This window comes from Nuphar pumila, chromosome 13, assembly GCF_984573655.1.
Source record: "Nuphar pumila chromosome 13, dmNupPumi1.hap1.1, whole genome shotgun sequence".
NCBI lineage: Eukaryota > Viridiplantae > Streptophyta > Magnoliopsida > Nymphaeales > Nymphaeaceae > Nuphar > Nuphar pumila.
The window spans coordinates 92,961,164-92,978,678 of NC_143261.1; the positions used below are offsets into that span (position 1 = coordinate 92,961,164).

General features: G+C 37.0%; 2 protein-coding genes across 3 annotated transcripts in view; both read left to right on the forward strand.

Annotated features, from left to right (window-relative positions):
- The first annotated feature begins 3,292 nt into the window (after window positions 1-3,292).
- On the forward strand, window positions 3,293-10,416 carry LOC149819215 (UMP-CMP kinase 3-like). 2 transcript variants are annotated; one of them, XM_089985587.1, is made up of 10 exons: window positions 3,293-3,613; window positions 4,291-4,344; window positions 6,425-6,479; window positions 6,918-7,035; window positions 7,154-7,310; window positions 7,781-7,861; window positions 7,973-8,080; window positions 8,892-8,957; window positions 10,055-10,106; window positions 10,271-10,416. In XM_089985587.1, the coding sequence occupies exons 1-9, from the start codon at window positions 3,545-3,547 to the stop codon at window positions 10,061-10,063; spliced, it is 717 nt and encodes a 238-aa protein (XP_089841713.1). In that variant the 5' UTR covers window positions 3,293-3,544; the 3' UTR covers window positions 10,064-10,106; window positions 10,271-10,416. The 2 variants fall into 2 exon arrangements, with proteins under 2 accessions (XP_089841713.1, XP_089841712.1); XM_089985586.1 differs by lacking the exon at window positions 10,055-10,106.
- Window positions 10,417-12,857: 2,441 nt separating this feature from the next.
- The window catches only part of TTN1 (ARM repeat superfamily protein), a 35,107-nt gene continuing 30,449 nt past the window's right edge, over window positions 12,858-17,515 (forward strand). Inside the window, exons 1-3 of the mRNA XM_089984812.1 lie at window positions 12,858-13,176; window positions 14,187-14,734; window positions 16,915-17,017. Coding sequence (XP_089840938.1) covers window positions 12,991-13,176; window positions 14,187-14,734; window positions 16,915-17,017 — 837 coding nt within the window. The 5' untranslated portion in view covers window positions 12,858-12,990. The remainder of the gene's footprint in view (window positions 13,177-14,186; window positions 14,735-16,914; window positions 17,018-17,515) is intronic.

The following is a 17,515-nucleotide window of genomic DNA, read 5'->3' on the forward strand; positions in this document are numbered from 1 at the left end:
ATCATCGCCTCCATCCCCATTACATGTCCTCCATCTCCAATCCAAATGGGGTGAGCCCCCCCCCCCCCCCCCCCCCCCCCCCCCCCCGGTTCACTGCCATCCCTAAGTCAATGTCCACCCAAATCCTCTTTTTTCCTGTTTTCTATAGAATTAAATTTTAGTTTCACCTAATTCATTAAGTCCAAAAAGTGTCCTCTGCGTCCACAGTTTGATTAATTCACATCACGCACATCTGTGACGTCTTGCATGATGTGGATTCAAATGCTCCCACATTTGAGTTCTTGTCCAAGTTTGGCCAAGATGGTATGCCCAGGACAAACAGGACACATGTCCTGTTTAGCACAAACTGCCTAGTTTGTCCTAGGCACATTTTTTAAATTTTTTAGAAAAGTATCCTTGTCACTACTGTTCTAAGGGGTGTTACGGAAAAAAACATGTTTTGTGCATCCGATGTTTAATTGTGGGTCTCATCACACACTTTTGTGGCATCCCGCGTGACATGTGGGACAAGCTTTGAAACACGCACAAAGGGGGTATTTGATTGTGCATCCTGCATGTTGTGTGGGACACCATGGATGCTGGTCACATGCCCACTATCAAACAACGAACACAGTGTTCTACATGTCTGCAGGATGCACATAATGTTGTTTATTCGTAACAACCCCTTGGAACGGTGAGAACGATACACTTTTTGATAAACAATATATATATATATATATATATATATATATATATATATATATATATATATATATATATATATATATATATATATATATATATATATATATATATATAACTTCTCTAGGACAAACTGACTAGTGTGTCCTGAACAATAAAACTGTCTTGTTCATCCTATCTCTTTTGTTCTGTCTTAACCAAGACAATGAATCGAATGCATCCTAAGGGTGTGTTTGATTGTGTATTGAGTGTTTCGCGTGTTACTCATCCCAGGAATGGTGAAACACCGTTCCACATCCCCCCTATTACGCTAAGAACAAGACAAGGGGGGATCCCCCCTCTTTCTCTCTCTTTCTTGATTAGGGCTTTTTTATTTAAGTTTGAATTAGGGCTTTTTTATTTAGGGTTTCGAATTAAAGCTTTTTCATTTAGGGTTTGAATTAAGATTTTTTAATTAAATTTTATGGTTTGAATTAAATATAAAAATAACAAACGCTAGTTGTTACGTACAAAACAGTCTGAACATATGTCCTATGTGTTATATTCTACTATTCCATCTAATCTTGGACAAACAATCAAACGCACCCTAAAAGAATACTCATAACTGCAAGTAATGGCAAATTATATTGCTAAATTTTTTATAGTCATGCCTAGACCAATATTTTACATAGAAAACCATTAATTAATAAGAGTCATTAATCTAATACGCACGGACGTTAAGAAAATCATATTCCTAAAATAAATAATTGTTCATAAACAAGTAAAAAATGAAGCATTTTTTAGAGTTGTGTATTTATCTATTCATTTAACATAAAAAAAAAGAATGCAAAAATAACTTATTCATGACAATGTTCAATTAAAATAACATATTCTTGTTAGAAATTTCAAAAAATGATTGTTTCAACTCATGATGTCCCAAATGCTCAATAAGGAGTTGGGGACACAAACAAAGCCCTAAAATGTGAGCCATCCCTTTTTAAATATCGAAGCATTACATTTAATGCTAGTACAAACATTCAAAAAAAATGAAGAGATTCACATTTAAGTCTTTAGAAAATTTGTGAATCACATGTCAAATACGTAAATGTGAAACTAAGTTTGCAAATGAGGTATAATGTCTACCTATACAAATATTTGTAAATGTATGCATACATTTGTGGAACTCCTCAAAGAAGATTTACTTAACGAAGGTTTGCATGTTATATTCATGAAGTTTATAATGTAATTGCGAAGTTCGTACTGTATTCATGGGCTTCCTCTATGAGTATTTACTTAAATGAGGTTTGCATGCTTTATTTGCAAAGTTCATATGTAATTGTGAAGGTCATCCTGTATTTGTGGACTTTGCAAAACTCAGGGACATCCACAACATGTATTTACGAATGCCACGTACATTTAAGGACCTCCTCGAGCGTATTTGCGAAAGTTGAATCAGAGTGCGAAAGTCAAGGACATTCACAACAACTATTTGTGAATGTTATAGACATTTACAGAGCTCCTCGAAGAGCATTTACTTAAGTGAGATTTGCAGGTTATATTTGCAAAGTTCGTATTGTATTTGCAAATGTCGTACTATAATTGTCGATGTTCACATAATCTTCTTTTGATGCTACCCACGCTGGGAGGAACCCCCAAACCCTTCTCCTGTAAGGGCAAAAACTCTGAATCAGGCTCCACAATGAATCAAGTTGAACGATGCTATCCACGTTGGGAGAAACCTCTAAACCCTCCTCATATAAGGGTAAAAACTCTGAATCAGACTCCACAACTCATCAAGTTGAATGATGCTACCCACGCTGGGAGGAGCCCTCAGACCCTCATTCTGTAAGGGTAAAAACTCTGAATCAGACTCCACAACTCTTGAAGTTATAATGCTACCCACGCTGGGAGGAGCCCTTAGACCCCCCTTTTCTGTAAGGGTAAAAACTTTGAATCAGACTCCACAACTCTTCAAGTTGAATGATGCTACCCACGTTGGGAGGAACCCCCATACCCCTCTCCTGTAAGAGTAAAAACTCTGAATTAGGATCTACAACTCATTTAGTTGAATGATGCTACCCACGCTGGGATGAGCCCCCCAAACCCTCCTCCTGTAAAGGCAAACACTCTGAATCAAGCTCCACAACAGTTAGTGTGTAGGTCAACCGGTGCTTGATGGAGCAATGTAAGATCTTCTGTTGGATGTGCATTGAAGTAGAAATAGAAGAGAGAGTGAGAGGGTTGATGTTCATGGTCTCCTCCAAGAAAGATTTCTTTCTCAGATAATCATGCAGTGTAGAGACTGGGTCTTAAATAATTATCTTCCGGACACTTAAGTCTTTACAACCACTCATTTTCAATAATCGTCATTTTTTTGGGCATTAATGGAGAAGAGAGTACTTAAGTCATTGCAATCGTATCAAACTTCAACACTAATTAATGCTGACAAACTTGGGGATACGAGACGCAGATGCTTACATACGTGGTGCTCTTTGGGACTCCGAACATGAAATGTAGCTAACTGCCCTGTTCGGGAAAACATATAACCTGCTTCGCCTAATAGTCGCATCGTACAAAGAAACCATCAAAAAAAATATATATATATATATATATATAGAGAGAGAGAGAGAGAGAGAGAGAGAGAGAGAGAGGCTCTCGGCTTTCCAACGAGCGGAGAAGGTGAGAAGAAGCAAAAGAAGCGCTCCCCACCTGGAACGGCACGAGACTTCCCACGTAGTTATCTATTCAATGGGGATTGGTTACTTTAGCATCACCACCATGGTGCCCTTTCGGGTGCAACTGTTGAGGTGCAGATGACGACGGTCGTGCGATGAGCACAGAACTCCCTACACCATCAAGGCAATCCCTAACGTTCTGGTGAACAATGTGGAGGAGAGCATCCATCCTCTCGCGCCTTCTTCTACCCTCTCGTGACATCGCCCCTTCAAACAAGGTGGGTCTGCTGATCCATACCTGCCTTTTCAATTTGTTGTTGGTGGGTGCATGCTTCCGTGACTTGTTTTTCTTTTTTATCCTGCTCGAGAATTAGTTGTAAGTTTGGAATCTATTGAATTTGACGATGTTGGTGTTGGAGATTCTTATTGTTTGATGAATGGTTTCTCCGGGTGTTGCATTTCGAGTTGTCTGGTGGGACTACCATTTGCTTGGACTCAAACCGACTATTTAAAATGTTGAAATGTATGATTTTCTTATCTCTTTTTTTCTATTGTTTGGTTAGATTGAGGGGTTTCAAGGGTTGCATTTTTTGTTGGTATTTGTTGGATTTGTGTCTGTTGGTGGTGTTATTTGTGCTTGAATTGGATTTGATGGATAGAACGGTGTCTTATTAGTTTGTTCTCCTGTACTTATTTGGATGCTGCATGTTTATTGAAGTGCATGTTTTATGTATTTTTCTAGTCCCCCATGGTATCTGGTCCTTCTTTGTCCGTTGATGTGAACTTTTTTCTTTTTTTGGGTTTTCTCTCCCATCTTGAGATCACTGAAATCTCTTCGCCTCATCTTTCTTGTTTATGCATTTACAGGTACCCTCATATTCTTTTTATTTAGTACATATAACTCATAGATTAATTTTTTTGGAGTAATGATGGGTTTCTATTTATTGTTTTGAAGGATCCATGTACATGGAATTTTGTGGGAGCCCTCCGAGCGAAAACATCTATACTGGTATGTGCGTTATATTTACTATACTGGTATTTGCTTTATAATATGTCATGCACCAACTTTTGGTTGATAAGAGTAATAGTATATGTCTTATGATGCTGCATTGAAGCTTAATTGTTTTCAGATTGGTAATTATGTGCACAATCAAGAAAATTTTTCGTTCCTTGCTAGTTTTAGGCTTGTCTTTTCATCTGCAGATGCTTTGATCTAAATTACGACAAAGTGTGTGTATGTAAATGCACCATACTTACCAGGACATACATATGTAAAGTGAATCAGCACCCTCTATTTTAATTCAATATTTTGAGTGTTTTATTTCTTCGATAGTGGATTCACCAGTTCCAATATCCAAGAAAAAACATAAAGGTCACTACCTCAATCTCAACCTTTCTTTTTTATTTTTCTGATACTCCATGAAAAAAAGTGTCTGCCTCAAGGACTTTGATTGAATGTATGGTTGACTTTTTGTATAACATTATGCATACAACTCTTTTATCAACACAAGTTGGGATGCTGATTGGACACTTTTTTAGAAGCCATTTTTTTACATCTGATTCCATTGTCAGGAGGAGTTACAATTTTAGGTATATAGCCAGAGGTAAAAGATAGCAAATCCTAAAGAAGAAATACAATGCCATATAGAAGTAAAATATAAGGATACTAGTATCCTTCCTTGTAAATACATTCATAACTACATACGTTCTCCCCCTCCAGCTCATGGTGAACTCAACCATCTGATGAGTTATTGGTGATTTAGCAAAGAAATCAGGTGGAGAAACACACAATATCGACACAGGAAAAGCACAAGCAAACCATTGGCATGAATAATCATACATTATCTAGGAATGCACAAGAGAAGGAAACAAATATTATGAGCTTCAAGGAGCAAGGAACACCACAGCCCGCACGGTCCATAATTGCCAAGCTTGACTCTAGATGCTTGTGCCTAAGTGGTTTAACCTCTTCAGCTTCTTTGAGTTTCGGTCTTGCAACTCTACTTCCCAGATGGAGTCTTTTGCGCATTATCGGGGCCACTGATCTGCCTAGACCAAGGGCGAGTACTCATGTTTTACAGCATGGATTACCAGGGTATCTAATTCCGTTTGTTCCCTTTGCTTTCGCACCCCTGTACTGGTGGGGACCTAGAGGGCTGCCTTTGCTTTTGTTGTTCCTTCATAGATCTCTGTATTTAAACCCTATATGTGAAATTCCACTCTCCATGAAATTTGAAACCAGAAGTTCAATAATTCAAAATTTCTTTTGGACAGTCTCTATCAAACCGCCTATGGAAAAATGCCTCTATCAAACTTAGCAGCTAGAGTGTAGAAGAAAGAAGAAAATTTAGAAATATGGATCATAAACGATGCTCCATGAGCAAAGGACAAGGAAAGTCTGCTTGTACAATGAAAAGATGTTTGTATCATGGAAAATGTCAGATTGGAACGTGTCAAAAAACGACCACACCAGCAATGGACAAGGAGAATAGAGAGCAGACTGGAGTGCACCAAATAATATGGATGCACACAGAAACTAATTTTACACACAAATTATACAAGTGTTCGCAACCACGACAGAAGTAAACACCAGGAGCTACTCTACAGCTTTAAGCTTTGAGGTGCATATATTCATTCTGCATATCTATCAAGCACTCATATTTTAAATTGACTGCACTTTATATGAATGTATGCTGCTTTATAAGTACTTCTACTATCCTCCTAATATTTACTGTTGATTAGCCCATAAAATCCAAGGTCTGCAAAGAAACAAACTAGTCTTAATCATTCCGTATAGTGTGCATGCTACCATCAAACCCCCTCTTACAACAACATAAACGAAAGATTCCTTACATGTGGTATATTTTTTAATTACAACACATTAATATTTCTTGAGTTTTGCTAAGTTTAAATACATTAGCTTTGAATACTATTAAAATACTATTATGTCAAAAAATATTCTCTGTTTTATTTATTGTGATGATAATTAGCACTTGTTCTTTATCTTCTTTTATCATGCTAACTTTGTTCAGTAGAATCCATGGTAGTTTGTCTTCCCTTTACTGATATTTTCTTTTTATGTTATGCAGGAAAAAGATGCTGTTTCGAAAAAAGGGAAAGAACTACATATTGCTTTTGTTTTAGGTAAGCATAACAACTATTTATTATATCAAAATGTGTCCCAAACAAGAGTTGGATAAAGTTTTTATTTTTTATTTTTTATAGCTTTCTTATCAATGCATCCGAATCTAATGGTGAATGCAACATGTACTCGTTGATTTGTCCAGCGCCTACAATTAACCTCAGAAAGCCCTCTCTCTCTCTCTCTCGCGCGCTCTCTTTCTATCTCTAGGTCCCTGATGAGCATCTATTGAATTGTGCATACTCTATTGCCATACTTGATAAGCTGGCGTGGTTATGTCTCACAATATAAGTGCACAGTTGAACACTGTGCTTATTGCATTCCAGTTCCCACAATTATTTTCTTCTTTTTTTTTGAAGACTGTTCAAGTCACTGTTAAGTTCTGAAGGACATGCATTAGATCCATGTCTCAAGTGATATGCAGAACATGATTTTTATAGGCGGTCCTGGCAGTGGAAAAGGCACACAATGTGCAAAGATTGTGGATGTTTTTGGTTTCTCCCATCTAAGTGCTGGAGAACTACTGAGGAGAGAGATGTCTTCCAATTCCACAAATGGGTATGTTATTTACTTTAGCTACATTTGAATTTGTACTACCATCATCATTCTTCTTTTCCTTAAACTGAAACCTTGATTGATTGTCTTTTCTTTGCTCTTTTCCTTTTCTCTCTCTCAGAGAAATGATCCGTGATATAATTAAGGAAGGAAAGATTGTTCCATCAGAAGTCACAGTGTCACTGATAAAAAGAGAAATCGAAGCAAATGGTTGTGGTAGATTCCTCATTGATGGTTTTCCTCGAACTAATGAAAATCTTATTACATTTGGACACATTGTGAGCTTCTATCTTCCATCCTTCTAGGAGTGTTCAATGAGACCTGATTGTATATTTCCTTCTAAGATATAATAGATAAAATATTCAGCATTCAGTTCAATATAACTATTCCTTTTTTACTGATGTGTGGCCATTACCATGTTTTTTATGTTTTGATTACTGCTTTTCATTTCTGATTTTTGTTTGTTGATCATTAGTAGCTTATTAACATTCTTTGTCTTAAGATATTGATAGAGAAAAATAATAACTTCCCATATGTTCAAGCTCTTGTGACCTGTTATTGATGGCCATGAAACCTGGCAATGTTACATGTAACATTATTTGATTTTCTTAATTATGGAATTAATAGAGATCATTATTTCTCTTCATTGTGCATTATTAGTTTGATTTATCAAGGATCCTATATATGCCAGTTTATGTTGTAATGAACAATTGTTTACTATTGAAAATTATATTCCTATACAATGCAGATTGGCAAGGAACCAGAACTTGTTCTTTTCCTGGAATGCTCCGAGGAGGAGATGATCAGACGTGTGCTTAGCCGTAATCAGGTCAAGCTTTCTCTTAAAAGGCGTACATATTCTTCTCAACTGTCTTATGGCCATTTTATTTATTCTATCGATACTAACATTACATGCCCTTATTTTATGGTTTGTTCCTAGGGACGAATAGATGACAACATAGAGACCATAAAGAAACGTCTCAAGGTCTTCAATGAACTTAATCTTCCTGTCATCGACTATTATGATGGAAAAGGGATACTTCAAAAGGTCTGCATGCTGGTTCTTGTTAAATCTTTTCCTAAAGTTATAAGTTAGGGATATTATAAAGTTTGTCTAATGAATCTATTGCCTTTGTAATCAATATTTTTTTTTCTGGCATTTTGTTATTTTGTTCTTTTTTTTATTTACCCCCATATCCATTTCCCAGGATTCTTTGCATTTTGTGGAAAAGCATCAACCTTTTTTATATGATATAATTTAAACTTTAAAGATATTCTTTGTTCTAAAACTATGTCACCTGGATATGAGTACGGTACGGAGGGTACGACACAGCAATTCCAAAAAACGTGGGTACGGGGACACAGCTATATATATATATTAAATATCACATAAATACAAAATAAACTGAATATAATCTAAATGTATATGTTATATCTAACATATATATTATATACTGAAATTATAATTATAAATTATAAATTAAATACATACGTGTATGTACGGAGGGTAAAATGGCGTGTCCGGGTGTCGACGCATGTCAACACGGGGATATACGTGTCAACTGTCAACACGGGTACGGAGGGAAAAATGGAGTGGTCCGGGTACCATAGTTCTAAAACCTCCGGGAAATTGAACCTTATAATTCTTGTTAATTTTGTTGATGGAGATATCTTGCTAACTAGAGCACTTTTAAGTTCATAAAAATTTATCATCTCTAACTGAAGAAATAACCTGGTTCAAGAAATAAAGAAAAAGGAAGTTGACACCAATTTGCTTACCAAGCATCACTATGTTATTTATACACATTCTTAGAGTACTCTGGTATATTTTACATAGTTTGGTCATCTCGTGCATGCAGATTAATGCAGTTGGAACAGTAGAGGAGATTTTTGAAAAAATCAAGCCTCATTTTTCAGCTTTTAAGGTACCTTCAAATTCTTTTCCCTGACAATTGTTGATATATATATATATATATATATATATATATATATATATATATATGAGTGGGAGAGAGATAGAGAGCACTTGGTGTTTCTTTCTTTAGTTTGTCCATACATGTGTGATTTACATGCTTTATTTATAGGAATGGTGCTTGGATTGCCTGATTCTGACATGCGAGTGAAATTTAAAAAAGTTCTAAAGCCAATCCTCTAAAAATTTCATAAATATTCAAGGCTCAAAAAATCGTATTTTGTCATCGAAAAACTGTGATCCAAATGTTTGTTCCTAGAAAATGGAACATGTCTATCATTTCTGCAGGTTTAAATTTGCAAAAAACAAACTGGAAGTTTATAGATCATCAAATTCCCACAAATGGAATGAGAAGTGGGTCCATGTAAATGATGAAGAGTCCGAGACCTCACAAATTCGGTCTGTAACAGTTCGCACGATATTGTTGAGATTTTCTCAGCAAGGGAAAGTTTTTCTTTTTGGGCTAAGCAAAGGTAAAACCTGGTTTTCATTGGCCGTGATCAGGATGTGTATGAACCTAACGGGCCCTATTGCAGGCCTCAACTGATTAAACCTTTGAGGTCCACTGTGCCCCCGGCAGCACTCCCAGCTTCAGCCTTGCATCCAAGGGTGCACACCCTGAGTATTGAACATGTGACGTCCTTCAACGTCAGCAGTCTAAGCCAATCACCTAGCTAGATGTGCAGAACCCTTTGGGCTAGCTGCTAGCAACAGAAGATCTCATGATAAATTAAAAAATTTCATTTTTTAGGATCATACAAGGAAAAATCTTAGCCTTTTCTAGTAAAATACAATATGAATAAACAATATGAAAATTTTAAAACCTATAAACCAATTATGCCACCGTAGCCATAAAGTACTATAAAAATCAATCTCTTTCAGCCAATAAGCCCCAAGTGCATCATAGTAACTATAAACCAATTAAAGTCGTTGCATAGTAGGCAAAATTTGAATTCAATATGATTTTATAGTCTTGTTAATTTATTCTGACAACAATGATATTTTTGACATAGATTCTCATAAGGTAATATGTTGAAAATAATTCTGCAGATAATTTGAGGAACTTTGTTTTCTGATTGAAGATGATGGCATCAGTGATTTTGTACGTTAATCATGTTATTGTGCGTGTGACTTACGTTTGTCATTAGTTAGCATGGATGCAAACACCATTTCCTTGTTTTCTGATTACAACATATACCTGTCGTCTTGTTTTGCGGGAATCAGAAGGTTTCTCTAATTCTTGTTTGCATTTTGATTATCAAACAGGCAACCTGAAATATTGGCTGGACAAAAGATATTGTGGGATGCATCTCCATCTCTGTAGTTCTAATGTGCCAGATAGTCTTCTTTGGGCCGGCACTTTTTGTATCTGTGAGAAATAATATTACTGATCTATATATAATATTCTTCAATGAAACTCTTAATTGATTGAGGAACTCAAAAACACCAAATAAAATGCTTTGATGGATATTCCCAGATTGTACTAACACAATGGTGGAGTTCGGTTCATCAGTTGGATTCACCATTGGCAGAGCATTGCTGACAAGTCCCTTGAGCTGGCTTGAGTTATAGTCTTTCCTTTGCACCTTGCTTAAAACTTTTGAATGGTGTCATTTGCTTGTCTTGGTGTGTCCGATGAGTCTCAGCCTGATCCTTCACGTCTTCATAGAGTACCATCAAAAGTTCATGTATGACAGTCAGGGGTCTGATGGTTGATGATGATGAGATATACATTCCATTGCAGCTTGCTACAAGCTCCCGTCTCTTTATCATCTCTTTCACTCTGTCTGCATCATCAGATCTCTCTGCTCCACAATGTTATCTCCAAAAGAAGATTTTTTAAGTCTTCTACATTGACTCCAACTCAGACAGCCTCTTCACTGGAACACTGGAATCTCCCCCGGCTCTGCATTACTTCAAGCAAACAGCATTGCCCCTAATTGCTTTGCTCCGGGCCCTGGTAGTCTTTGCTCCGGGCCCTAGTAGTCGCTGCATTTTTTTTTCTTCATTTCTGATATTCCAATTGGGAATAACCCCTGTGGGATTTGAACTCGAGAGCCCTCAGGTATGATACTCTGACCTAATCACCCAGCTATATCGTCCGACCTTCATGGGCAAATCCTCTTCTTCCTAAATAATGACCAACATGCATGGGTAGTGCTCCATGCATGGTTCAAGATGCCACCGTTTTTCTTGCCATATTTTTTTTCTCAAGGAGGCGTTTGTTACTCTCCCACTCAAGGGAAGTTTCTTTCCTTTGAAAGAGCCACTTTGGAGGGAAAGTACTTCTCCATGGGGAGGTAGGAACACATTTTGACTGGAAAGCTGTCTTTTTGCATTTATTACGTGGGTCTCATCATATATTTCTCAGACATTTTTTTACCCTTTATTGTAAAGATGCCCTATTTCCTATGAAATAGAGCCTCTTTCGTAAGAAAGGGCACAAAACAAATACCCCCTTAAGAGTCTCAAATTTGTGACTGAGGGCACGTTTCCTTGCATCTCATGTGATTTGAAATCACGTGATGTGCATCTCATGTGATTGGATTGCTTGTTATTCAAAATCACAGGGACACGCCATTTTGATGGTGCTTCCTCATGACATGAGTGGATAGGTAGACACGAATGGTTAACATTTAATATTATTTTAACATTTGTAACATTTATACGAATTATTTTAATAAACAATTTATTTTTAATATTAAAATGTCAAAAAATTAGTTTTGTATTGATTTAAAAAATAAAAAATGCCATGTTCTATTTTTCAAAAAAAAAAAAAATCAAACTTACGGGTCTGAATCTGCGTCACACATACTCGTGTCCTCGTGCCTTTCTGACAAAGGTCAATTCCTTACGATGCGAAATTCAACTCGAGTTCGCAGACTTTACATGTGGGTGGAACCCAATCAGGTTGTAGATCCAACATGCCTCTATATGAAACACAAAAGGTCTAATTCTTTGGTTCATATTCGGATCTATGGTTCGAACCCTGTCAGAGCCCTGCCCATTTGGGGCTGCATGAGGTGAACTCGAATAGTCTGGACTAGATCCGATCATGTTTGCAGATTCGGATCTGGATCAGACTGGGAATGAAATGGTAGGATCTAGTTGAATCTGTGCCAGAATTAGGCCTAACACAAAAGCGGGGTCCTCTGTCAAGCTGAAGGCACAGGATCGAACCCCGCTGCCACATGGGGCTGCTGTTGCTTTTATACGGTTGGAGAACATAAGGCTGGGTCGCCAACCGGGAGTTTTACCTTGCTGGGAGGCGGGCCTGTTCTGTTAGTGACCCATTTCTCTGTAAGGGTTCCTTTGTCATAAAAAAATAGATTTTACCGATAAAAAGATAAACACCAGCCAGATAGTAATATTTTAGTTTCATAATATTTTTAATCTTTTTTACAAAGAATAGTTTTTCTATTTTGTGATTTAACTTTACTGTTTTTTGCCGAAAAACGTGAGAAAAATAAAAAAATTCAATTTATCACGAGGTTGTGATATTTACCCAAAATAAGTTACGTCACTGTGTGACTGATTAACATAACCGGATCCGGATATCCATTACCACAATGAAAGGATCTGAATCCGAGGCCAAACCCACCTTTTCAAAAATTGAACCCGGGTCGTGACCGGACCCTTATTCGACCCACTTGCGTTTCTATTTGTTTGTTTAACAGGTGCAAATTGCAAAAAATTCTTCGGGGAAACTTGAATTACTAAAAAGATTAGATGTTCATTTGAAAATTCTCCAAGAAAGGGAATCACGAATCAACGTGTATAAACCGACCTACTCTCTGCGAGTGAAAAGCGGGGAGACCCTCGTTCATTGCTATAAATCGGAAGGCTTCCCATCTCCATCCCGCGTTTTCAAAAAGCGGCATTTAGGCGGGAAGGCGTTGATCAGCGAAACCCTAGATTTCCATCCTCCCTCCTACTGCTCTTCTTCTTCGTCTTCTTCCTCTTCTTCGCGTTGCGCACCGCCATTGATGGCCGAGATCGACGGTTCCGATCTGCCCACGGCAGAGACCCAGGAGGACGAGGAGCTCGAGACGAAGGAGAAGTTCCTCCTGAACTGCTTCGTCCAGGAATGGGAGATCTTGAAGCCCATGATCGACGAGATCGCCGGACGCGGATCGATCGATCAGTCTTCCGTCGAAAGATTCCGATCGATTGTAATCCCTCTTCGTTTAATACTTATAGGATTCCAGTCTCTCTCTCTCTCTTCCTTGAGTGTCTCTGCTTCTTTACATTGTTTCTTGGACTATATCTCTTCTGCTATTTGTAGTCGTGTTTCGATTTCTATCGATCTCGCGAGTTGATGATCGTAGGAATTGGAGGAAGGTGCAGTGAACGAATGCCACATAAAATTAGCAAACCATGATTTGGAAATTGCGATAGAAATAGATTAGAAAATTACGTGCATTGTAATTGACAATCAGTGGATCATTAAAATCAAATCACTACATACTGCTGAGAATAGAATTATGCCTGCCTCGCACGTGCCTTAGAGTAGTTGGAGGATTATAAAAATTAAAAGGATTGCATGTGATTATCTCGTGGGATTTTCGTGACCAAAAGCAATCAGATTGAATATTGCTGCCTATTGTTATTTAACGTGAGTACATTGATGGCAAAGATGTTGATTAGGGGTAGCAGAAACCATGAATCGGGGTTCATGCTTGGATAGAAGAATTTGATTGGTTAAATTTTTTTGATAACGTCAATAACTATTACGGGTTCAAATGGTAGAACGGAGTGTACGATTTTTTTTCTGACTTACGCCTGGTATCATACTCCAGAACTTCCTCTAAGAGTATTTGGATGGCACCCACTTAAGAAAAAAAAAGGTAAAGAAGGAAATATGCTGGTATAGTGTGCATTACAAAGAAATTATCGTGTTTATTCTGGGAAATCCATACAATCACTTCATATGTTGGATTTTTATGAATCTTGGTATCAATTGCATGGCACTTACAACATCTTGAGGATGAAGTGTTCGGTGTAGGATCTGGAATCTTTATTTGGTCTACCTCTCTAAATATTAAATGTAAGTATAAATATAATAGTACATATATGTATATTTATTTATTTCAACTTGTGATTTTGATACTTAACTTATCAAGTTATGTTTAATTGGCCTTGCATGCTACTAAAATACATGTTCCTCATCTTGATTTTGTAGATGGCTAAGTATCAAGAACAGGGTCAACTGCTAGAGCCATACTTGGAGAGCATTATTTATCCTGTAATGGCTGGTGTTAGACGAAAAACATTAGAGCTCAAAGATGCAGCTGATGACACTTTGGAAATAATAAAGCGATTATGCCTTATTATTTATACTTTGGTCATAGTTTGTGGTTACAAGGCTGTCACAAGGTTTTTTCCACATGATGTTTCTGATTTGGAGGTTGCTGTTTCTCTTTTGGATACATGTCATCTTACACCTTCTGTGTCATTATTGCCACATGAAAGTGCTGGGGAGATGGAAACTAAATGTGTTGTACTTCTTTGGCTCTCTGTACTGGTTTTGATTCCATTTGATATCTCATTGGTGGATACTAGCCTTGGAAATGGTTATCTTCATGAAAAACAAGAGATACCTCCTTTGGTGCAAAGAATTTTGGAAATATCTAAAGATTACCTGTGTAGTGCTGGTACAATGCGAAAAACAGCTGCACTGTTGATCTCCAGTCTTTTAGCGCGCCCAGATATGGACAAGGCTTTTGGCAGGTTGTTCCACGGCTTAACTGTTTTATTTCTATTGCTTCTTCAATGGACATATACACTTTCCATTACCAGACACTAATTACTTAGCAATTGGTATTTGATGCTTACTTGATTGTGTAGGACTCTAAGTTGATAAATGAGTGCTTAACATGTTTGTTCTGAGAATTTCAATGAAAAATATAACCAGAAAATAGCATAGTGTTTTTGAAATAGCATGATATCATGATAATATCATGATCTTTCCTGATAATATCCCAAAGCATGAAATCTCATTTCCCTATATGTTGTCTTTCTTTTGTACTATGCCGAGAATTTTCTGAAAAGGATATGTACAACTTTTGAAAATGATGTTTGTGAAATATTTCTATTTGTTGTATCATTAGTTCTGAGGGTTCTATGCTACTTTCAGGTATTGTATTTTTCTCTTTTCTTTTGGCATGATGTGTTATATAATCTCTTTTGTTTAGCCATGCTATGATCAACTATTTTTTTGCCCCTTTATATTATCATCTTTATAATATGCATAAAGCTGCCTTTTGTTACAGTTTGAGCTTCATTCAAAAAATGGTCTGTTAAAAGGACTTTTGGTGAATGTAGAATTGCAGATCAGCATCGCTACCCTTCAAGGAAATAGTCAAATACTAATACGATGCTCCAACTTTCCTTCACGATAGGTGGCTTGGCATGAGCCAGAATGATGTAAAGTTATCATTTTGGGTTGTGAACATTATGATTATGAAGAAAACAAATATAAATGCCAACCTTGGTGCCCCCTCTTCTCCCTCACTTACGCAATTGCCTAAGCATCTAGGTGCTTCTACGTGGTAGGCTGACACTTAGTTGGGGTTTTAACTAGCATACTTGCACAACCATCTGAAGCAGGCTGAGTGCAACCTGCCTTGCTTTAGGCTTACACCACATGGATGCAGGAAGGGTACAACATGGAGATGGCTAGTATAACGTCTTATTTAAAAGAAGCGTGTGGGTTTGTCGCTAACTAAAACATACACAGTGTGTGTGTGTGTGTGTGTGTATATATATATATATATATATATATATATATATATATATATATATATATATATATATATATATATATATATATATATATATATATATCTGTGGTGTGTGTGTACTCCTATACAATTGGGGTATTTAACGATTGATAACTTGTAAGACTGTTGTTTGAAAACTGTCCCTGTTGACCTTTCCTTTTGTACTACTCCCACAGGGCCAACCCACATCTCCATGTGGTTGTTAAAAAAGAATGCTGACAAGTTGGGCTGGTTGGCCCAAGTTTACAAGCTTTGGGCTACCGACGGTTTTTTTTATACACTTGTGCGTGCGTGCATGCCTATGTGCTTACATGTGTGTATGTATGTATGTATAGATATATATGTTTTCAATTTGGGAAAATTTTACCTCAGTGTGTGCAATTCATTTTTCTGTTCTTTTTGGTGAATTTTCTTTCATGTCGTTATAGAAGTTATGAGTTCCTAAATTAAGATTGCAGCTAGAACATTTTTTTTTTGTGTAAAAATATCTTTTATAACACTTATGCCTGTGTCTTCTTTTCTTGTCATGTTCCTTTATATTAATCTAGACATATTCACCTAGAGATACTTACAAATTTTTAGACCCTAGTTGCTGAGTTCTACTTTGGCAGTGAACTGCAATCCATAATCTGGCATTCCTAGTGTACCTGATCCCTTTTCAGTTAGCGTGTCAGCATCTTTAGACCTTCACAACCTGTGACCCACAACCAGTGAACCAGGTGACTGAATTTTTGACCCTTGCACACAAACACACCCGTAATATTATCCATAACTGCACCCGTATCACATAGTTTGCATCTGCTTAAACTACGTAATAACCTTATAACTGTTTCATCTGGTTCCTAACTCCTAGGCAGCATATTGTGCATAAAAATGTCAGTCCACTGACTTCTCAACTCATTTGAAAAGTATATGGATGTTATAAATTTCAAAGATTCACATTTCCTTTTTATGTTAGATGAGTTCATATGACTTTTATAGCCTGTTGTTTGCATGCTAATAAGATCTTTTTCACATTTGATATACTGGTTCTGGCAAGGAGGAAAGAGTGCTTCTTTGTCAACAGATAACCCAGAGTTTGATATTATACTCATGCTTAAACTTTTTGCTTGTTTTAATTCTTGTTAGTTTCATTCAGTGGTCACAAGATGTTCTCTCTTCTTACAAAGATGATGGGATGGGCATCTTTCTTCTGCTTGGTGTTGTGGAAGCATTGGCAGCTATATTTAAGGTTTGATTCTTGGAGACACCCAGTTGTATCATTCTCATGTGCATGTTTCATCTTTAGCATGATGGAAAACTTTGTATGATTTTTTAAATAAACCAAATTCTTCTGCGTGCACAGATTTCTGTTAGAATTCGAGGAATGAGTCAAATAACAATGAGAAATTATGCTTATTTTGGATTCACTTTATTTCAAGAGTGTTGCTATTGAGCATCCATTAATGTCCCGCTTCATGTCATGCTTGATGCAAGCCTAACTTAACATGCATGGCTTGGTCATCCATCCTTAGTTCTCACATCTAACATTTTTTATTTCGAAGGATGCCTTTGAGATGATTTAGTCTAATTTCGTGCATGAATTGTCGTAGCCATTTAAATCACAGCCTTATTTCCCATGGTAAGGGATCACTCAGAAGATTAATTCATGTTCTTCCATTGACTTCCTTGTAATTTTATTGAGGCATTTTTTTCTCCATCTTTTTGTGGCACTTTAAACTTTTTAGAT